Source organism: Kwoniella shivajii, chromosome 1 (assembly GCF_035658355.1).
Source record: "Kwoniella shivajii chromosome 1, complete sequence".
Taxonomy (NCBI): domain Eukaryota; kingdom Fungi; phylum Basidiomycota; class Tremellomycetes; order Tremellales; family Cryptococcaceae; genus Kwoniella; species Kwoniella shivajii.
Window position 1 is genome coordinate 2,156,883 of NC_085908.1, and position 19,340 is coordinate 2,176,222.

A 19,340-nucleotide genomic window follows, 5' to 3' on the forward strand; every position below is an offset into this window, starting at 1 on the left:
CTGCATCAAAGATGGTCACAAGAAATGTGAGAGTGGAGGGACCCCACTGACGATGAGGGGGAGCTAAGAATAACTTAAATCAGTACAATAATATTTTATTCATGTTGAGTAAGCAGGGGATACGAAACCTTTCATTGACCGATTGGCCTGTATACGGAAAGAATGAGATTTAGTCAAATAGAGATGTTTCATGATAACTTGAAGGCTCTTACCTTCTGACTGAATATACATTCAAAACTGTCTGAGCTGTTTTTTAAACTGGCGATAACATCAATCTGCCTTCTGAAGACCATGACCACAACAAGTCAAAATGGTGAATCCACTATTAACGGTGGATCGCCTGAAATAACGCATGAAAAATTACCCCGAACGCAAGACCACCTAGAAGCTCAACAAGGTACCAAGCCTGATCAAAATCTAACGGAGCATCAAGTTGTCGGATCTATAGATCTGGGTTTATCGAAAGAGGTAGAATCAATATTACTTGATAATCATGCTATGGTATGGAAGAAAGATGATTCAGGTAATTTGTTGATTAAGAGTTTACCTGGAGATCCAACGAGTCCCAGAAGTTGGAAAAATTGGAAAAGATATGGTTTGGTAGGATTAGCATCACTTCTTAACAATTTGGTAAGTTCATTGCATCTCTATAGCAGTGCTTGTCTGGGATGATTTACAGTTCTCCTACCGTTTCATGCTACACTCCTGCAGTCATGCTATTCTGCGCTAGATGAGAGAATGAAGCTGAATAAATGACTCGAATCTGTAGGTATGTCTTTGCGTATCAGGATATAGTACTGGCGTTGAGCAAATGGAGGAAGAAATTGGATTCGGCTCTGAATTGGGAACTTTGGGATTGAGCTTGTATATCGTGAGTACCTAATTTTCTACCGAAAGTTGTGTCTGACACAACCTGGATCTCTCGTTTGTAGCTTGGATTCGCTTTCGGTAAGTCTTACGAAATACAACTCAAGATGTGCTATACACCGAGCAAATCAGAAATGAAAAATGCTCAACTAGCCGACTGATTGCAGGACCGATGTTCTTGGCTCCTTTGAGCGAATATTGGGGTAGAAGACCCGTATATCTAGTATCATGGACTATATTTACCATCTTCCAAATACCCGTAAGCTCTTCTTCTGTGTCTCTATCCATGTTTTCCCACACAGTGTTCAAATATCTCTGATACTGACTTGCTGTGCGGTTCCAGCTTGCTCTAGCGCAAAATTTAGCTACAATCTTAGTTTGTCGTTTCATCCAAGGTTTAGCAGGAAGGTGAGTTTCTCATTAAAACCCCCAATAAATCCCCCATACGGCATGTTTGAAGGGCTTGTGGACTGAATTGCAACTATGGAATATAGTACCCCATTAGCAAATACAGGTGGTGTCGTCCATGATTTGTTTGGAATAGATGAATGTGGTATGGCTGTTGCCATTTATGCTCTTAGTAGTGCCGATGGGTGAGTAGTTCTAGTCCAGGAATTGGATTATTGCTGCGCGATTGATCTCATTCTATGAATCACTGAATCGTTTTTGTATCGTTGTGTTAGACCTCCGTTGGGTAATGCTCTTTCAGGTTATTTGGCTCAAACTCAAGGGTGGAGATGGTTATACTGGACATATGTGAGTAATCAGTGGCCATTTATCCACACTATCTCAAAGATGATTGACGTTGACAACCCATCTACCCTTCGTCCAGTTGATAATATTCGGTACATTCATCTTTGTGATTTATTTCTTTTTACCAGAGACAAGAGATACGATAATCATATCACGTAAAACGGCTTTATTAAGGAAAGAGACCAATCTACCTTTTTACGCTGAACATGAATTAGTGAAGAAAGATCCATCGCATTTATATAAAGTTACGATTATTCGACCATTCAAATTCTTATTTACGGAACCTATCACTTATTTATGTGCTGGTATAAATGGATTCGCATTTGGAATGATTTTTCTAAGTAATGAAGCTTTCCCGTTGGTTTTTGGCAGTGGAAATAATGGACATGGCTGGACTCAGTGAGTGACTTGTTGACTTGAGTGATAGGTATTCAAAAATACGCAAGTTAAATTAAGTATAGCTAGCTGATCACGAAATGCTTGTCAGTTCCGGTACAGTCAATTTAACATTCTTGGCGTATGTGGTAGGAGCCTTTTTGGGATTCGCTTTAACACCTTTACAAGAAAAGAAATATCATCAATTATGCGCAGAAAAAGGATTTTCAAATCCAGAAGCTAGATGGTGGTCAGCTTTATGGGCTACACCATTTTGTCCTATTGGATTAATGATTGCATCTTGGACAAGTTATAATTATCTACCTTGGATAGCACCCATAATTGGATTTACTCTCTTTGGATTTGGATTGTGAGTTTTACCACAGCAAAGCTATCCTGAATTGTCATCGAGATGCCAAATTGAGTTGCTGATCAATTGATCGATTGACGTTGGTCGTTATGATATCAGTTATATCATCCTTGCTGCTATTTTGAATTATGTTGTTGATGGATACGGTCATTATTCAGCTTCTGCTTTGGGTGGAGTCGTATTCGTTAGAAACATTGTGAGTTTTTGTATTTCAGTTAATCTAGGTTACAAGAATCGATCGACTAAAAGAATGTTCATTTCCATCGATATAGGTCGGAGCAATATTCCCATTATGTAGGTACCATTTCTCCCCCTATGCGATCTTATTTGGTTGAAATAGAGAACGATAGCTAATATTTCAATCGCGATAGTCGCAGAACAGATGTTCGTAGGCATGGGTAATCAATGGGCTTTATTCCTTTTATCAATGGTTTCAATTGGATTGGTCCCAATCCCATTTTACTTGTACAAAAAAGGGAAATCGGTCAGAGAGAGATCTCCTTATTGCGCTACTCATTTTGGTGAAGGTTCATAAGTAGATCATTTGAGTCTAGAACACGCGTTATTACCCAAAGTCTGACAAACGGACACCAATAAAGGCTCGTTATGCATGAATGTGCTCCACTACGAGAAAATCTCGTGTCTCTGATCTGATCATTCGTTATACAGTTTGACATAGAAGACGGTGTTGAAGTTCTGCTTCACCAGACGGTCAGGTGTATATGACACAAGAAAAATGCATTCTTATCTTTCTACTTTCTCTCAGCTCGTTGATGTTTTGTTTATAATCTGAAATATGCAATGAAATCCATCCTCTTTGAAGCCATACGAGTTATCCTATCCTTTCTTATCCCTATCCTTCTATATTTACTTCCACCTTTTCCTTTTGTTACTTTGACTATATACATGTATATGGTTTTTTATATTGACTATTTCCATTTTCGGTTTCCCATTGATGTTACTTTAAGGATCGTTAAGTGATATTGGCGTATACATCGATTGAATCTCTCATCATTTCATGCCATGTGGAAGCGTTTATTCTTTGGATCTTTCGTTTTTTTGCGTTTATAATTTGTGATCTTTCATGTTTCTGCGACGTTCTCTTATGTTGTGAAATCCGCTCCGGGCGAAATCTTTATCTTCTTCTTCATGCTATCTTACATGTATGCACATCGATTTTTGCCTTTCACTCTATTGATACCCCGCAGCTTGACCGTACATTGATCTACCCTGTTTTCACCCCTGTTGTCAGTCATGGAAAGAGGCGGGGGTTCAAATGTGTCACTCACCATGCGTTGACTATAGTACAATCCATTTCCATCGCCTTGTTGAGCACCAATACCTAAACCACCAATGTCAGGCTGAGAGCCAAACGTTACAGGAGGTTGTGCAAGCGCGGATCCCATCCGCATTGAAGCGTGTTGAGCTCCAGGAAGGTCAATGGAAGGGGATGCAAACTAATCAAAAATCAGTCACTGAGACCTGGTATTGCAAAACTCCGTGAACGGCAGAGGAAGGACCTACAGGATTGAAAGGATCTGAACCAGGACTCATCATGCTGTTGGGACTCATTCTTCCCATGCCATTCGGACCTGCACTGAATCTCGCTATCGGAGTTCTTGGTGAATGATTAGCATTTGGTGTCGAGTTGGGACTGCCCCCTCTCATCGAATGGCCCAAGGGCATATTCTGAGGGATCAACAACGGTGATAGATTATTCATAGTAGCCATCGAGGGATAAGGTTGTTGATATCCATTGCCACCGCCGTAAAATGCTTGTTGCGCGCTCATACCGAACGACTGCTGCCACATGCCTCCATTAGGTTGCTGGGGTCTTCCAAAGGGTGAAGAATTGTTTATGTACCCAGCAGGTACAGGTAATCCGACCGCCTCTAATAACATTCTATAAGGAGGTGTGTTGGAAGCTTTGATACCAGGAAGAACCTTTCGCACGGTCTCGGTCATTTGAGCTTTCTGGTCCTGGGGAATATTATTGATGGCGAGAATTTTACCGATTACTTGAGAACCGTTGTTTGCATCGCTCAAGATCTCGATAAGCGTTTGATCGTTATTCGAGATAAAGATAGATTGAATGAGATTATTGGCTGCAATCGGCTCCGTGGTTTGAGTCATGACTGAACGGTACCACAAAGTGAGCTTCTTCGTTCGCAACACAAACAACAAAGTAGCAAACACAAATAAGCGCTCACCTCGTAAAACAGTCAAAGAAGCCAGCTTATGGGTGCATAGATGAGCAATATGGGGTACGAATCGATTCGCCAATAACCCATACCTGCCCGGCAAGTTGGAGGTGTCGACTAGCCAAGTAAGCAGTAAAGCCCCATTGGGATTAGTGGCAAGAGGGATGGAGTTGAGGATGATTCCAGTGGAGATTCGTTTCTACAAGTTTGTTTTAGCTATAGAGTTGCTCCTTCATACGACGTGGACCAACTTACCTTTTGGTACAGACTGGTACTGTTACTCTCCAGACAAGTTCTCATACATCTTGCTCCAAATCTGTTTTGAGCGATATCCCAAAGTCTATCGGTCATAGCATCGAAAACATAATCATTCCATGGAGGACCAAACTTCAATGTACCGGCGCATACGTAATTGCCCAGACTATCACACATCAACGGCGGAGTAAAAGACCTGATATGATCAATGATCATATGTCTTTCTTCGGGTGTTACTGCGCATTCGATAATCTTCTGTGCCGCCCAGGTTCCGTTTTTGTGGATACCGATAGTAGCTAATTGGGGAGCGATCCGTTCCAACATCGCTAATCTTGCTGGCTGACCGTTGCGTTCAAACAGCTTCTGGATGACGGTATTACCGATGTAATCGCTTGCGAGCTGGAAAAACATGAGTGTCAGACTGCAACGTCCGCAATAGTAAGATGGGCAAAGGATGAAACTTACTTCTGCACACTCGTCCATTAATTCGTGAGTGATTGCATCCACGTCTTCTTGGGTGCATTGACCTGCGTCAAGCTGTTTCCTCAATTCTTTTAGTCTCGCAGAATCAGATCTTCTGCTGGGTCGATCTCCCACGAGCGGGATACTGGAATAGTAGGTAACGGGAGGGCGAGATTCTGTAATGAACAATTGAGCTTCATGTCTTTTCTTTCCGTACGAACAGGACAAAAAAAAGCGAAAAACTCACCAGCAGCAGCTTTGATGTCGCCGTCTTCTTCCGTTTTCTGACTAAACACCTGCATAATCATCTGCTGATCACTGACTACTCCATCGTTATCTAGACCTTTCTCAATAACTTGCTCATGGACACCTTGTTTGACTAAGTCTAATACAAGTTGACTTCTATAATTCTCTAGTCCACCGCCTTCAACAGACATTTGCTGTGCGGTAGTCACAGATGCAGCGCCTTGCACGGTATCTAGAGCATCACCCAATTTACCAGGAGAGCTGATCTCGTCGTCTGGACCGCCTAATATGGGTGATCTAGTTGGTACCCTAGCAAAACCGATTCGGATGGCTCCAACATCGCTCCCTAGGATATCACGCCCGTTCAATGCGTTTCGGGCGGAAACAGCTGAATCTAGTCGTTCGAAATTGACGAAACCACAGCACTACAGATCCCATGATCATCAGCGTACGCAAGGATGATCGTTGTTGAAGCTTGACTTACCTTGTTCATCAATATCCTGGCCGATTCAACAGGGCCAAAAGGTGAGAAAATCTGCAATAACGTGCTTGGACTAGTTGTCCCAGGAATACTACCAACCCAAAGGGCTCTAGTAGGCAAAGAACTTTGTTCACCATCTTTCTGGTCAGGGCTCATTGATATGCTGGTGTTGGCAGGAGGTGGAACAGTGATCGCCGGAGTACTGTTCAGCACGGGTCCAGCGGTGAAGACCAGATTAGGAGGCGGAGGAGCAACTGTACTCAAGGAAGGCCCATTGGGAGCTGAATCGATCTTTCCAAAACCAATCCGAACCGGAGCGGTTTCAGATAAAGCTGAAACATGTCCGCCGAGCCGGTTCAACACATCATCTCGAGCTCGAATGGCGTCTGTTTTATCCATGAAGTTGACGAATGCGCATGTCTATACAAAGACATGCATCAGCATAGTTGTGCACTGCTGAAACCAACCGATGAAAGACCCACCTTTTCCGGCAGCATTCGTACGCTTTCAATTCCACCGTAAGGAGCAAAGACGTTCAACAAGGCATCACTAGTGGCATTGACATCCAAGTTTCCGATCCACAAACTTCGAGTAGGTATTTGAGGCGTTGAGGCACCTTTCTCTACATCTGGAGTTCCAGTTCTAGAAGTATGAGAAGAGATAGATAATCTTGGACCCCGACTAGAATCTCTGGATTTTGAGAGGTGAGCATATCCGTATGGTGTTCCCAGATGTTCGGCATGAACTGGAGATTGAGGGATCGAAGCTAAATGACTGTTTCCTCTCGTCATCGGTCTCCTCTGAGGATGATCCAAAGCACCAATAGTTGTGGCTCTGGGCCGAGTCGTCTCTTTCCCTTGATAATTATTTGATGGAGCATATAGATTTGCAAGATGAAGATCTGATTCGGAATAACCACCTTGATCGTACATCCCAAGATTGTCAATAGCTCTAGCAAGAGCCTCTTCTGCCTCATTCCTTTCTTCGTACGCATTATTACCATACGCAGTGCCAGACGTCACCGATGGTCTAAATGGTCGAGCAAAGTTTGACACGGTACTCGCTCGCAATCGACTGGCCGGGCCCGAATTAGCTATGGCTCGTTGGGCTTGATTACGTAGTTCAGACATCGAAGCTGGTGGGAGCTGCATGAGATCACCTCCATCGGCAAGACCTAGGTAGCCAAGAGTGGAGTTGAGATCATCTGTGGCGAGAGCAGCTGACTCAGGAGAAGTATAAGAGGCAGGTTCTTCTTCGCCTGTCTGTGATGGATGACCTAGTGGTGATCGGGCGGGAGTATTAGAGGTAGTCAGACCGGGGTTTGAAAGCCAAGCATTGCTGAATGGCCCGTGACCAAAAGCATCTCCTAGTCCTGTACCAGGTAAAGTAAGAGAGCCGGAACGTAGACGATTGGAAGCGGACGCGGTTTCAAGATCCGCAGCGGAGGAGGCAGCATGCCTGAGTGTCGGTCTAGCAGTCACCTGTGGATAGGCGGGAGACAGCGCAGAAGTACGGGTGTATGTTGCCGCACTGGAGGATGCAGCGGAAGTGGCAGAGGTCGGCGTTGGTTCGTCAGAGGAGCCGGTGTAACGTTGAGCGGCTTCCTGTAAGTTGGAAGGCATGGTACTGTGATTGAGAAGGAACGTCAGTCAAGTGTCACACAGAGAATAGCTCCCTAGCACATCATGTCAGGCGAAACGCTTCTCACCCAGCCCTTGCCCTCCTGTATCCAGCCGCGACTCCATTATCAACGGCAACTTCATCATCTTCCGAGTTTAAACCTGCTGTTGGCTTGAAACCCGTCTCATTCTCGATGATCTCCCGAGCCCTATTTGTAGAGTTAGCACATGATTATCGCTGGCTTGAAAACGATCGATAGAGTAGGTACAAAGGCGATACATGGCACAGGAGGAAGGAAGGATAGGGGAGCAGGAGAAGAGGGGACATAGTGAGGAGATACGTTAAGGAAGCGATTGCTTGTCATAAGAAGTCGCTTCCTGCTTGAATAGCAAAGAAGGGTTGAGCGGAGCATACGAAAGGACGAGCTCACCTTTTGGCATAAGCAGCGCTAGGTGCTGGGGGCGGAGTTCTACCTTCTCTACTTCTGAAACCAGCTATTTTATCTGGGCTCAATGACATTATGCGCTATGATATATCGAATGTACTGTCCTTAGGGTATGCTCAATTGACCAGATATGTTGATCAGTTAGGTCGGTGAGGTAGACTGAAGGGGGAATTTGTGATGCGGAGGATAGTGAAAGGATCAATGCAAAGCAGTGAACGAGTGGAGGCCTTTCTGTGAAGTGATGTGAATAGGCAATATGAGCAATTAGATGGAAATCTAAATGAGACAGGCGAGATGAGAAGGAGTGAGAGTGACTGCACTGTGCGCCGTTGGAGTCAATGAGGGTTGGAGGATATATATGAAACGTTCAACAAATCACTCACCCCCTTATGTGCAAGTGTAAAAGTGAATGTGTGGAAAGATACCCTTGTCGTCAAGTAAGTCTAGAAACTGGTCGTTAGGTTGACGGATTTTTCGTAAAAGTATGGTTAAATGGAGTAGTCCTTTGAGTGAGTAAATTTAGGACTGTATAGGGGAGGCCAAATGTTGATATAGTAATATACATACATCGAAGGGGCGTTAGAATATGACTGTTTGTAGAAAGTCTGAAAGCGTTGGAAAGGCGATGATGACGTAGAATGAGATACTCACGGATATGCTTCAATCCACTACGTCCTTTGAAGTAGACAGTTCTACCAGTAACGAATATGATGTAGAGTGTGAAGAAGAATTATAAGATCGATAGTCCGACGATATAGATGACTGTGTGCATGTATATAAGGTATCGTAGGGTAGGGTAAAAATGCACTGCAATGCCTACTTTTTCTGTATGTCGTTCCTTGAATGCAATTATGTTTTCTGTCGTGAGGGATGCACAGCACTTTTGTGCTTTTTGATAGTCAAGTGCGAGTGACTCTGGGTCGAAAAATGAGAAAGAGATGGTATTGGATGACTTATGGAGAAGAAAGAAGAAGAAGAAGGGGAATGATATGTATATGTATATGTATATGTATATGGAACCCTCAATTGAGAAATGTTAACAAGTTAAGGAAATCACTCTTTGATGATGATGTACGCTTTGACCACGAACCCCGCAGCTTGACAGCATGATTACCCCACGTTTTAGTCGTTTTACGTAACAGATATCAGTCTCCGATATACGATATATTCAATGCAAAAATCACCGATCCCAACAGTCGAAAAGTGATCCTTTTTCATGACAAGCTTACAGAATGTTAACATCATCATTGCCATTTCATCTGGTGAACGCTTTCATAGTGAACGATGATCTTCACAGTGGCAATCAAGCTTCTGTAGTTGTTTTTCCGGATGATCAAGACGAAAGATGGAAAGATGAACGCTGGTTATTGAACGTCGCGAAAGATTTCAACTATTCAGAAACAGCTTTTCTAGTTCCATTATCTTCACCTTCGCAAGCAGAGACAGATACGATAGGCAGATGGGAATTGAGATGGTTCACAGTACAAGAGGTACGCTTCATTCTTGAGGTAGAGAAAGCATTTGGATCTGATAGATGGGTCTCACATTTATCTGTGTCCGTAGGAAGTACATCTATGTGGACATGCAACTTTAGCTACTTCAAAAGTTCTATTCTCGTTATATCCTTCTTTGGATAAAGTCGAATTCAGTACTCGATATAGTGGTACTTTGACTGCCATAAAGACTGAAGATGATGGGATTGAAATCACATTACCAGGTATGGAAGATGAATATCTATCGAAAGCAGGGACTAGAGGTTCAGAGGATGAAATCGAAAGATTATCAGTCGCTTTGGGTTTATTGGACAGTGGAGATATTCTAGGTATATCTGAATGTTTATATAGCGGTGATAGAAGTCCAATAGTCCAAATATCCGATAAAGTGGATATTAGGGATATACAAATTGATTTCAAATCACTTGTAAGTTCGCCTCTTTGACCGTAAATTTAGCGCTGTGGAACGATACGATGTCTGAAGATCAAATGCTGATGTTATCGTCCGGTTTCGATCAATCAGGTCACTTTCTCTAAATCAATGGTAATCACCCAGATTGATACGCTGAAATCAACGGAAGAATCCAATAGACTACATATCAAATCAAGAGTCTTCGGACCTGGTTTAGGACTCGATGAAGATCCAGTTGTAAGTCTTGGTCTTTCGACATTGTACCATGATGAATTTGCATGGTCGAATCCTTCTTATCTATTCCTTGACCTACCTAACTGATCGAGGCTTCTATAGACCGGTTCGGCTCATGCAGATTTATGTGGATATTACCTTGCTTCTCCTGCAAATAAATACCTCCCAGAACACTTACGGGATAATCCTAAAATAGAGGTTATAGCTCTACAGTGTAGTCAGAGAGGTGGTGAATTGACACTTAGATGGGATGAGGAGATTAGAAAAGCTAGAATCATTGGTAGAGCTCATCAATTCGCTGGCGGTACTTTGATTGGTTCGTGACTTGTTGAACACGGTAGAAAAAGGTGAATATTAGGATGGCATTTGCATTTTGGTTGCATGCACTGAACTCAACTTCTCGCTGTCTATGTATTCATCTGGCGTACCACCTATTCAGCCTTCTTCTTGCCTTTTCTATCTTTATCAGTTTCACCTAGACTAACCCAAAGAGCGCAGAAGATCAAGAATGTAACACTCGTACTACAAGCTCCGATGTAGTATGGCCAAGCTCCGGTGATAAATCTTGGGTACTCATCGTGTCTCAATGGAACCACTGAAGCTGTAGTAGATGATTGTATGTAACTCCAGCTAGGATACGGAAGGAATACAATGAGCATATGTTTGGGAATCCGTGACAACGTAAACATCCAGGAGACGAAAGCGGAGTAAGGCAACTCACCCAGTTCTCCAATAACCAACAACGAATTTGAATACACCGTGTCTATCAGGAGCTATGAATTTGGCTTTGTAATTCGTACCTATTTCCGCAGAAGTAGATTTATCTTGAGTCAAAGCAGTTCTAACGTGAGGATCAAGCATCGTGAAATCTAATTGAAGGTCATCAACTTCGAATGGTCCCCAAGCGGAGGTACCGTTCGAGGTGGTGTAGTGTTTAGCAAGGGTGAGGGAGTAGGTCTAAAACGGGACGTATGTTAAGTCAGCCAGAAATACAAACAGCACACCGTAGGTGGAGAGGATAGGAGAAAGGTGACAAGAAAAGTAAATCACGCACGATCTCGTCCTTTTTGGTGTATAATTCTCTAGGTTCTGTTTCACCTTTTCGATAATGTGTAGAATCGATGATTTTGACCACGCCAGTTTCTTGGAAGATCCATTTAGAGAAATCAGAAATGAAATCTGCATTTCCGGTCTTGATGCTAGACGTACATGATAACGTCAGTCTGGTTCCTTTTCGAAGAAGTGTAATGACAAACTTACCTCTTTCCCTCCTTTGTAGCTACCTCCGTACCCCACCAATCATCCTTTATTAATTGACCAGTACCTACAAAACCTATTCTGACATTATCTCTAGATTGTAGAGCGCTGACTAGGGTTGCTTTTTTACCATTCAATATAGGTTCTTTGGATTTACTTGCATTATCGTTGTCTTCTCCTTTTGATGCTTTATCTTTTCCTATGTAAGATGATTTTGTAGCGTGGAGTATATCTACCAAGAAAGGATTTTGACCTGTTGTGTGTACTGTCCCACTCGAGTAAACGATTGGACCACCTGATGATGTAGACGCAGAAATTATCTCTCCGTTGGAATCTGGGATGGATGAAGTCGGTGGTAAAAGGACTGTTGAAATTGAAGATTCTGGCGGATGGTTAAAAGCATCTAACAAAGTTAAAGAAGGTTCGATGAATTCGATATCGTATTCGCGTAACAGCTCTCTGTTTGATTCAGTCAAGTCTGGTGAAAGGAAGTATAATGTGTTCAATCCAGAGAATTGGGCATTCAATATTGATTTAGGTGATAAAGAAGGTGAGAATGCTAAAATAACATGTGGACAAAGGCATAAGATGTCAGCTACGCCAGTATGTAACGTGAGTCGCAGACAGTGTAAGGACAATCCTGTAGCACCCATATAGAGGAGAGCCAGATGGACTGCACGATAGAGTTACTCCAACTCACATTTCGCTCCAGGGGCATACATTATTAGATGATCATAATTTAATTCTCCATATTTCACTAATTCCGCATCTTTATCTTTAGGTTCCTTGAAAGTAAGCTCGAAGCCTCGATCTATGACACTCAAAGACGTGAGCCTCTTTTCATAGGTAGTCCAGTGGGACGTGAACGTCAAGCTCACCTTTCAATGATTTCCAGAATTTCGAATAATCATCTTTTTGAACGCTTGGTTCGAGAACTACTAACACTTTATCGCCGGTTGATGAACGAGCGGATATCAATCCTAGTAAAGATAGGAATGGAGCGAGGAAGAATGATGTCCTCATTTTACTGACGGCCAAAACCTATCTGAGGTAGCTGGGGGGTGATGGAATGGGATTTTGGAGGTTGGAGTTGAACGCTAATTATGAGTATATAACTGCTTCACGTTGATGATATTGCTTTATACTCGCGATGGTACGTGGAGGGAATTCAATTGCATGCGAGCTGCGGGGCATATATGTATTCTTGGAAACACTAAACACGTGTTTGCCACATTTTGGAATCTCCTGACTGTGCTGAATTCCGCCACATTCCGCTCAGACCTCCACTTTTGATCATTTTGAAAAGTTGAGACGAAGAGCGATGACCTACAACAATTATCTCACCTTGAAAAACCCTTCTCCTCTTATTTGTCACACTCAGCGAATCATTTTCTGTTCACCACGTCCAGATCAATCCCAATAGGAATCGAGGTCATTCCGACCAACCCATCTCTGGCAGTATTTCATCAAATAAACCAGTCCATCCATTCATTTCCGTCAAATTCTTCCATCTTATCCGATCTCAATATGTCACAACAACCAGAAGCCATCATCCTCTTTGCTAGGGGTACACTTGCTTTATTAGACTTATGGCCTGCACTCACCATCGCGGTCAACGAACAATGGGGTGGAACCGAATCATCAGCCAAGAAAACATGGCTGGCTTCTACATTGATTGATGAGTTTGAAACTCGAGCTCCATTGATACCTACAACCGAAACATCCACGACACCCGTTGTGGATCCTAAATCAGCCAGTGATCCTCCATTAGATATTGATGAAATAGCAGATTTATTACATCAAATAATGTCTGATGAATTTGATGCGAATCTTGAAGATGGTTCAATAGACGCTGTAGCTTCTGATTTAGTTAGATTATGGAAAGATGTTCTTGGACCCAATCCCCTCGTTTTGGTGGAAGCCTTGGAAAAGAAAGCAGAAGAAGTAAAGAAATCAGGTGTAAAAGCATCTGTCGGTCAAGGTGGTTCTTTGAGTGAAAGTGAAGGAGAAGATGATGATGATGACGATTACGAGGACGAAGATGTCGATATGGATCAAGCTCCTCAATTGGTTGAATCTCAAAAACCTAAAGAAAAAGAAGAACCTATAGTAGATGATGATGGATTCACTTTGGTTCAGAAAAAGGGTAAACGGTAACTCATCTTTTTCGTTGATCAGTCTTCACACTTAATTCATCAAATTTACGATCTTACATACCATGCATCTTTGATATCCTCATACTTACTTGAAAGAACAGTCTCGAATGTCCTCTAAGCCAACACATATCATGACGAATGGCCTGGAACAACCCATGAGTTCCCGCTCAGCCTCTTTTCCTTTATCGAGATATGATGCAAGGTACACCGGAGCGATCAGCTGCAGCTTCTTCGCAATGCTTGCATTGTTGAATAATGTAATGCCTTTGTGGCGAATTGACTCGTCAAACTCAGAAGGTTTCATAAAGTGCATCTCCCTTCTTCGAAGATGACGCAGTACATAGGATCGTTCCGCTGAGTTCGGAAATTTGCACGATAGAATTGTGCGAGTCTTGCGAGTCTCGCAATGAACACAATGTATGTATGCACATATAGGTCTGCATGACTTACATGAGTCTTCAAATTCCCTTTCCCGCGAAATAAGATACTGTCACCAAATTCATCGATATTTTGATTAGTGTACCTTGGCAATAATGTCTGAAGAAGATAGATATCTTGTGCAAAGTCGGACTGATACTCATCGATCCAATAGCGTTTCGCCACTTCCCAACAATCCTATCAATGAGAAGTCTTGGGATCTCACTTCAAATCAGAACGCTCAATACGTGGATGATCAGTTTGTAACCCCACCACAAGGTCTTAGCCTAGATGAAATCTGTTGGCGACATGATTTGTTGCGTGAATCTCGGTTGAATTCGCCGCCCAATCAAGCTACCACACAGCCCATATATGACGGAACCTCACCTTCTTTTGGCCCCAACCATCCTTTTTCAACTCCCATTTCTGATCCGTTGTCCTTCCCTTCTTTTCAGGACAATGACTTTCAATATGGTCCCGATACTTATCAGGGTGATTATTCGTCTCCGTCTGCTGTTTACTCGGGGTTCACTGGTCACCCAATCCACCAGGGAGGATCAAATGTATTACAAGAGCCTGACGTCAATGCTTGGACCGGTCAAACATCTCATTCCGGTGAAATCATACCTTCTGGTTCGTTCAACGATATCTTGCCATGGCAACCAGAACTATCATTAGGAGCGGAACAGTATATGGTCCACTCAAACGTAGGGCCAGGGGGTTCGCATGTCACACGGCTCAGTCCCTTCAATACAGCCATAAACGGATCAAATCCTTGCAAGAAGGCGATATATACGCACGGATTTGTTGACAAGAGGGGAAAACTATTCGGTCCTTCAGACAGAAGATCATGTAGTGAGTGCGAAGCTTACTTTGAATGGAAAGATTTACCTCAAGAGGTCCAGGGAGAAGGATTAGGTACAGCGGAGTCATCAGTCAAGGTGAGAGATAATTTCTGATTCATTCCGCACGATCATACAAGCCAATGCAAATGTCATACGGCGACTGATACGATTTTGCTCAGATTCCTCACCGTGTTCGGCAAGACGACGATAATAGAATCCGCTGCATACACGATGGATGTACGTTCAGCTTTGAAAGGTCTGATTTTAAGATGCGTACAAGGGCTGAAAGGCTCCGGCCGTTGTAAATCGAGAACTGAGCAGAGTAGGCAGGTGACAACCGAGCAGAGCTCTCACCAAACAGAGAGAGGCCAGATAGTACCCAAATGTGACTGCTCGGAAGCAGTCTGAGTTTGCTTCTTGCCAATCATTCGGTCACATCTTTTTCTCTAGGAATATGCTCTGAAGCCGAATATAATGGGTGATCTGTGCGGTGCAATCTGAAAAGGTTTTGCTAGATTCTGTAGTGTAATCGGACTGTGGGGTGATTTAAATGTATCCTGACCTTTGTAGAGAGGACAGTTGTGCAAGACGTCAAGCAGGGTCTGAATGGATGGTTCGGAAATGAAAGTTCTGAACCGGATCAATCGGGATAGAAAAAGTTCAGTCCAAGTTTCAAGCCTTGTACAAAGCATCGTCATCAATAAACGTGCAGTTATCGCGATCTTCCTATTGCATATGCATCTTCTCGGATTCTTGAGATCAAAGGATGAGACATGGACAGCATCATGAAGATGATGTTGCTCCTTTCTTGGTTCAAGCCCCTCAATATCCGTCGTATATATTATAGAAGCCACATTCCGGACCTTCGACTACAGTAGATCGAATCTTTGGGAGATCACACATAGGTCAATGCTGATAGCGCATGTAAAAAAGCTGCTTCCCCCCTACTCTGTCTCATGTCCATCTGTTTTGTCAAGACATAATCTGCAAGAAGAAATTCATTCCCTTCTCCCATTGGCTCTATCAACGTTGATATCTTATATGGTAGTCGTACAGTCACCATGGACCTCGATGCTATTGTTGATCTCAATGAACGGCGATCACGGGATACTCGTGGGCGCTCGCATGGGTCAGAGTGGCAGAACAATCAAGATGTTCCGGTAGATCCTCATAACACTCATCTATCGATATCAACAATGCTCAACGCGTCGTATCAACACTCCGCCTTCGGGCAGTCTCCCCCACCGCCATTCGAATCAAGGTACTGTGGGACAGCTCAAGAGTATTGGGATGACACTTGCTCAATTGTTCTTTATTCTCCCGGGAATGAGAACGCTACTTCCGCCGGAGGTGTTTTGCCTAGTTCCAGCATGATCCATGGATCAAGTAGGCACGATGGCGAAGGATTGTCCTCCCACATTGGATCAGTCTCAAAGTGTAAAAGGGTCTCTCACACGTTCGGCAGTCAGAAAGGTAAACTTTTCGGTGTTAAGCATCGTCGGGAATGTAGACACTGCAGAACCACATTTACATGGAGGCACTTGCCACAAAACATCAGGGATAAATATGGGGAGTGTCAAAGTACTGAGGCTCCCTGTCAGTACAAGCTATAACTATGTCTGTGAGCGATTAGGGCGAGTTGACGCTGATTTGTTGTGAGATGAACGATCAAAGCTTGCGACTGGCGACCGCATCGTCTCACAGAAAACAAGCAAATCTTGCATTGTACACACAAAGGATGTGATTTCAGTTTTCCCATCTCTACATTTGTCATGAAGACTGATGCTGAATGGGAGAGGGAAACTTGAATGAGCAGCAAGTGAAGGGGAATTTCTAACCATGAGTAAAAATAACGGCGCTTGGAGGCTTTTGTAGAGAGGCAATAGTACCGTTGACATCGGGCTACACCTGATAAATCAGCTTTGCGTCTCGACTCGATCGACATGAAGCGCCAAGTTATTGTATGTATATATATTTTCACTTCGATACATATCAAACTGCATTTCGTGGCAGCAATTCAACCCAGGAAAATAGACCACAAGACTCTCTACTAATCCACGAAGTGGGCGTAAGTCACGGAAAACTTTGCCGATGATGAAGCAGGGCATAATTATGGTATTTGAGTGATAGAAGTATCGTTCGTTCACTAATTGGACATTGCAGAATCCATCACCAAGAATGAACTGAGCATCGAGTGATAACGATGATTGCCTTCCTCAAATTGGACGCTTCCTTGATGATTTACCTATCACATCGGAAAGTACTTCTGTGCCGTGATTTCCTTCCTTTCAGTCTCAGTCTTCGTCTTCGATAGAAGATAGAAGGCGCATGGTGAAAAGCAAATATAAATTGCAAAAGAAGCAACCATTTCCGTTCCCTGTTCTTCATATACTCGTGTTATCAGCACACATTCATAGCCCAGACTCGTACCTTGCCCATTACACTGCATTAAGCCAGAAGAGCAGATCAGAATCCTCAGTGGCTTGGGACTTCAGTATGTTACCAAATCGCTTTACGTACCTTGGACAAGAGACAGTTACCACAGGTTCGTGGCACGAAGCACAATCCCCGGAGCATAGTCAGAATGGACACGATTTCAGCCACTATTTTCCTCCCATCGCAGCCAGCGGCTCGGCGCACTGTCCATCTCCTTCGAACAATTCCACTTGTTCTCGTTCAGAGACAGTAGATGTGGGACTGCTAACGGGCAATGTATCAAGTCATCCCCAAGAGGACGATACCCATTCGCAAAAGACTGATCTGCCAGATCACGAACTCATTATCGATGAACATCGAGCTTCCAGCGAGGATACTGTCTCAGACTGTAAAAGTATTGCTCACACATTCACCCATGAGATGGGAAAGAAATTTGGTCCATTCAATCGAGTAGATTGTCGCCAATGCGGAACATCCTTCAACTGAACAGACCTTCCTCAGCCAACCAAAGATCTAGGAGCTTGCCAAAGCCCTGATGCAAAAAGTGAGTGATCAAGCGCGTCATCGCACTGTTTGACATGCTTCAAGTCAATATTTGTTGACATTATGTGTTTCTAAAGGCATATCCAAATTAGATTCCAATGCGCCTCCCAATCCCTATCCACCTCACCGTGTCCGAAGAGAGAGGGGTGAACTATCTTGTACGAACCAGGGGTGTACTTTTAGATTCCCAGATTGCTTCGTAATGTTTTGTACTAAGGCTGAAAGGGCGGCTGCGAAGATACTAAAAGAAGAGGACTGAAAAGAATTTTGACGGAGCGGCCAAAGACTTATGTCGACAATGCACGGATCACGTATTGCTACCTGAAGTCATGTATCTCTGGATTTGCTGTTGTCGAAGCAATAATCTGTTTTACAGCATCGCATTCGTAAAACCAAAGTATATGGACATATGGAGCGTAAAAAGAACTTCTCCTTCTAGTATGACTGATCTGCGACTCTTTCTATGACGGTCAGACCGTCTTCCTGACTTATTGTTCGTGTATGGGGTCGAATGTAACGATAAAAGTCTCGATCAAAGTCTATGTGTCTTGTGGTCAAGGATTCGTAGCAGTGATCTATGTGACTTAAGCCATTTGCCTTGGCTCATGCTGTTTCTGGACCCAGTGTCCATTCTCGATCACCTGCAATCCGTCCTTGCGAGCATAACTTTCCTCGCTCGTGACAGTGCTCATCGGGACTTCTTCATTGTCAATCAACGATCCAGCTTTGGATTGTCTGCGCAGGTTATCAGCTCTATGGTTTCTGCACTGGCTCACGACACCAAAGGAGCAAGGCGGCTGCAGAAGTGGCAGAAAAGCATTGCTTACCTGAACAAGATGAATGTGAGCACCGCCACGGGAACGGCGAGTACCCTATTATTTCGTTATCAGTTTGATACACGACACCTTTAGAGACCATGACTTACGCGCAGACGCTGCAAATAGCAATGACAACTGGGTTCAGAGTGCAGTTCAGCCCTGAACAAGCCGTATCGATCATACCCTTGGCGGTAAGAACAATAGCTGCAATCCAGAACACGACTTCGATAATGTTGAGAATGAGGAAGGCCTTTATGCTGTACCACCTTCGAAACCACTTGAAGTGTTCGGTCAAAATCTCGTATTGCAATATTATGAGAGATTTCGCGGCCTGAAAACGCATTGTAATTCAGCGCAAGCCTTAGATCGTCAGACCAACAATGACTGGGACGTACAACGCTCATGGACCATCGAGCTGTGGTATTCCTCGTCTTGGGACCACCGACGACTCCGAACATGCGCAATGCGCCAATAGCCAGCAATGCTATAACGAGCGGGATCTGGAGGAGATGCAGGATAAAGACAATCTTCTTGTTCATTTGAGGGGACGGCATGCTGAACAGTGATGGATCTACAGGGGATCGATTTAAAAATGTGAGATTCTGTTTTGCTATGACCTGATTTGTCTCTGCAGTAACCTACTTGTGTGATCCT

The 19,340-nt window shown here is 43.5% G+C and overlaps 7 protein-coding genes across 7 annotated transcripts; 4 read left to right on the forward strand and 3 right to left on the reverse strand.

Annotated features, from left to right (window-relative positions):
- Window positions 1-291: 291 nt before the first annotated feature.
- On the forward strand, window positions 292-2,900 carry IL334_000815 (uncharacterized protein; the record flags this gene model as incomplete). The annotated part of the gene is made up of 12 exons (XM_062932578.1): window positions 292-630; window positions 770-871; window positions 933-948; window positions 1,035-1,126; window positions 1,211-1,275; window positions 1,362-1,460; window positions 1,551-1,623; window positions 1,700-2,019; window positions 2,108-2,365; window positions 2,465-2,561; window positions 2,638-2,659; window positions 2,737-2,900. The coding sequence occupies 12 exons, from the start codon at window positions 292-294 to the stop codon at window positions 2,898-2,900; spliced, it is 1,647 nt and encodes a 548-aa protein (XP_062788629.1).
- Window positions 2,901-3,556: 656 nt separating this feature from the next.
- Window positions 3,557-8,149, reverse strand: IL334_000816 (uncharacterized protein; the record flags this gene model as incomplete). Its single annotated transcript, XM_062932579.1, has 11 exons — window positions 3,557-3,595; window positions 3,655-3,822; window positions 3,890-4,500; window positions 4,576-4,765; window positions 4,822-5,220; window positions 5,287-5,459; window positions 5,531-5,954; window positions 6,014-6,430; window positions 6,493-7,636; window positions 7,719-7,838; window positions 8,061-8,149. The coding sequence occupies 11 exons, from the start codon at window positions 8,147-8,149 to the stop codon at window positions 3,557-3,559; spliced, it is 3,774 nt and encodes a 1,257-aa protein (XP_062788630.1).
- Window positions 8,150-9,307: 1,158 nt separating this feature from the next.
- Window positions 9,308-10,538, forward strand: IL334_000817 (uncharacterized protein; the record flags this gene model as incomplete). The annotated part of the gene is made up of 4 exons (XM_062932580.1): window positions 9,308-9,565; window positions 9,639-9,995; window positions 10,092-10,217; window positions 10,317-10,538. 4 exons carry the CDS (start codon window positions 9,308-9,310, stop codon window positions 10,536-10,538), a joined length of 963 nt encoding a protein of 320 aa, XP_062788631.1.
- Window positions 10,539-10,645: 107 nt separating this feature from the next.
- On the reverse strand, window positions 10,646-12,494 carry IL334_000818 (uncharacterized protein; the record flags this gene model as incomplete). Its single annotated transcript, XM_062932581.1, has 6 exons — window positions 10,646-10,844; window positions 10,936-11,171; window positions 11,269-11,413; window positions 11,475-12,030; window positions 12,172-12,282; window positions 12,350-12,494. 6 exons carry the CDS (start codon window positions 12,492-12,494, stop codon window positions 10,646-10,648), a joined length of 1,392 nt encoding a protein of 463 aa, XP_062788632.1.
- Window positions 12,495-12,998: 504 nt separating this feature from the next.
- IL334_000819 (uncharacterized protein) lies at window positions 12,999-13,628 on the forward strand (the record flags this gene model as incomplete). Its single annotated transcript, XM_062932582.1, has 1 exon — window positions 12,999-13,628. The coding sequence occupies one exon, from the start codon at window positions 12,999-13,001 to the stop codon at window positions 13,626-13,628; it is 630 nt and encodes a 209-aa protein (XP_062788633.1).
- Window positions 13,629-14,160: 532 nt separating this feature from the next.
- Window positions 14,161-15,003, forward strand: IL334_000820 (uncharacterized protein; the record flags this gene model as incomplete). The annotated part of the gene is made up of 1 exon (XM_062932583.1): window positions 14,161-15,003. One exon carries the CDS (start codon window positions 14,161-14,163, stop codon window positions 15,001-15,003), a length of 843 nt encoding a protein of 280 aa, XP_062788634.1.
- A 3,449-nt stretch (window positions 15,004-18,452) lies between these two features.
- On the reverse strand, window positions 18,453-19,240 carry IL334_000821 (uncharacterized protein; the record flags this gene model as incomplete). Its single annotated transcript, XM_062932584.1, has 4 exons — window positions 18,453-18,603; window positions 18,696-18,740; window positions 18,794-19,017; window positions 19,082-19,240. The coding sequence occupies 4 exons, from the start codon at window positions 19,238-19,240 to the stop codon at window positions 18,453-18,455; spliced, it is 579 nt and encodes a 192-aa protein (XP_062788635.1).
- Between the last annotated feature and the right edge of the window lie 100 nt (window positions 19,241-19,340).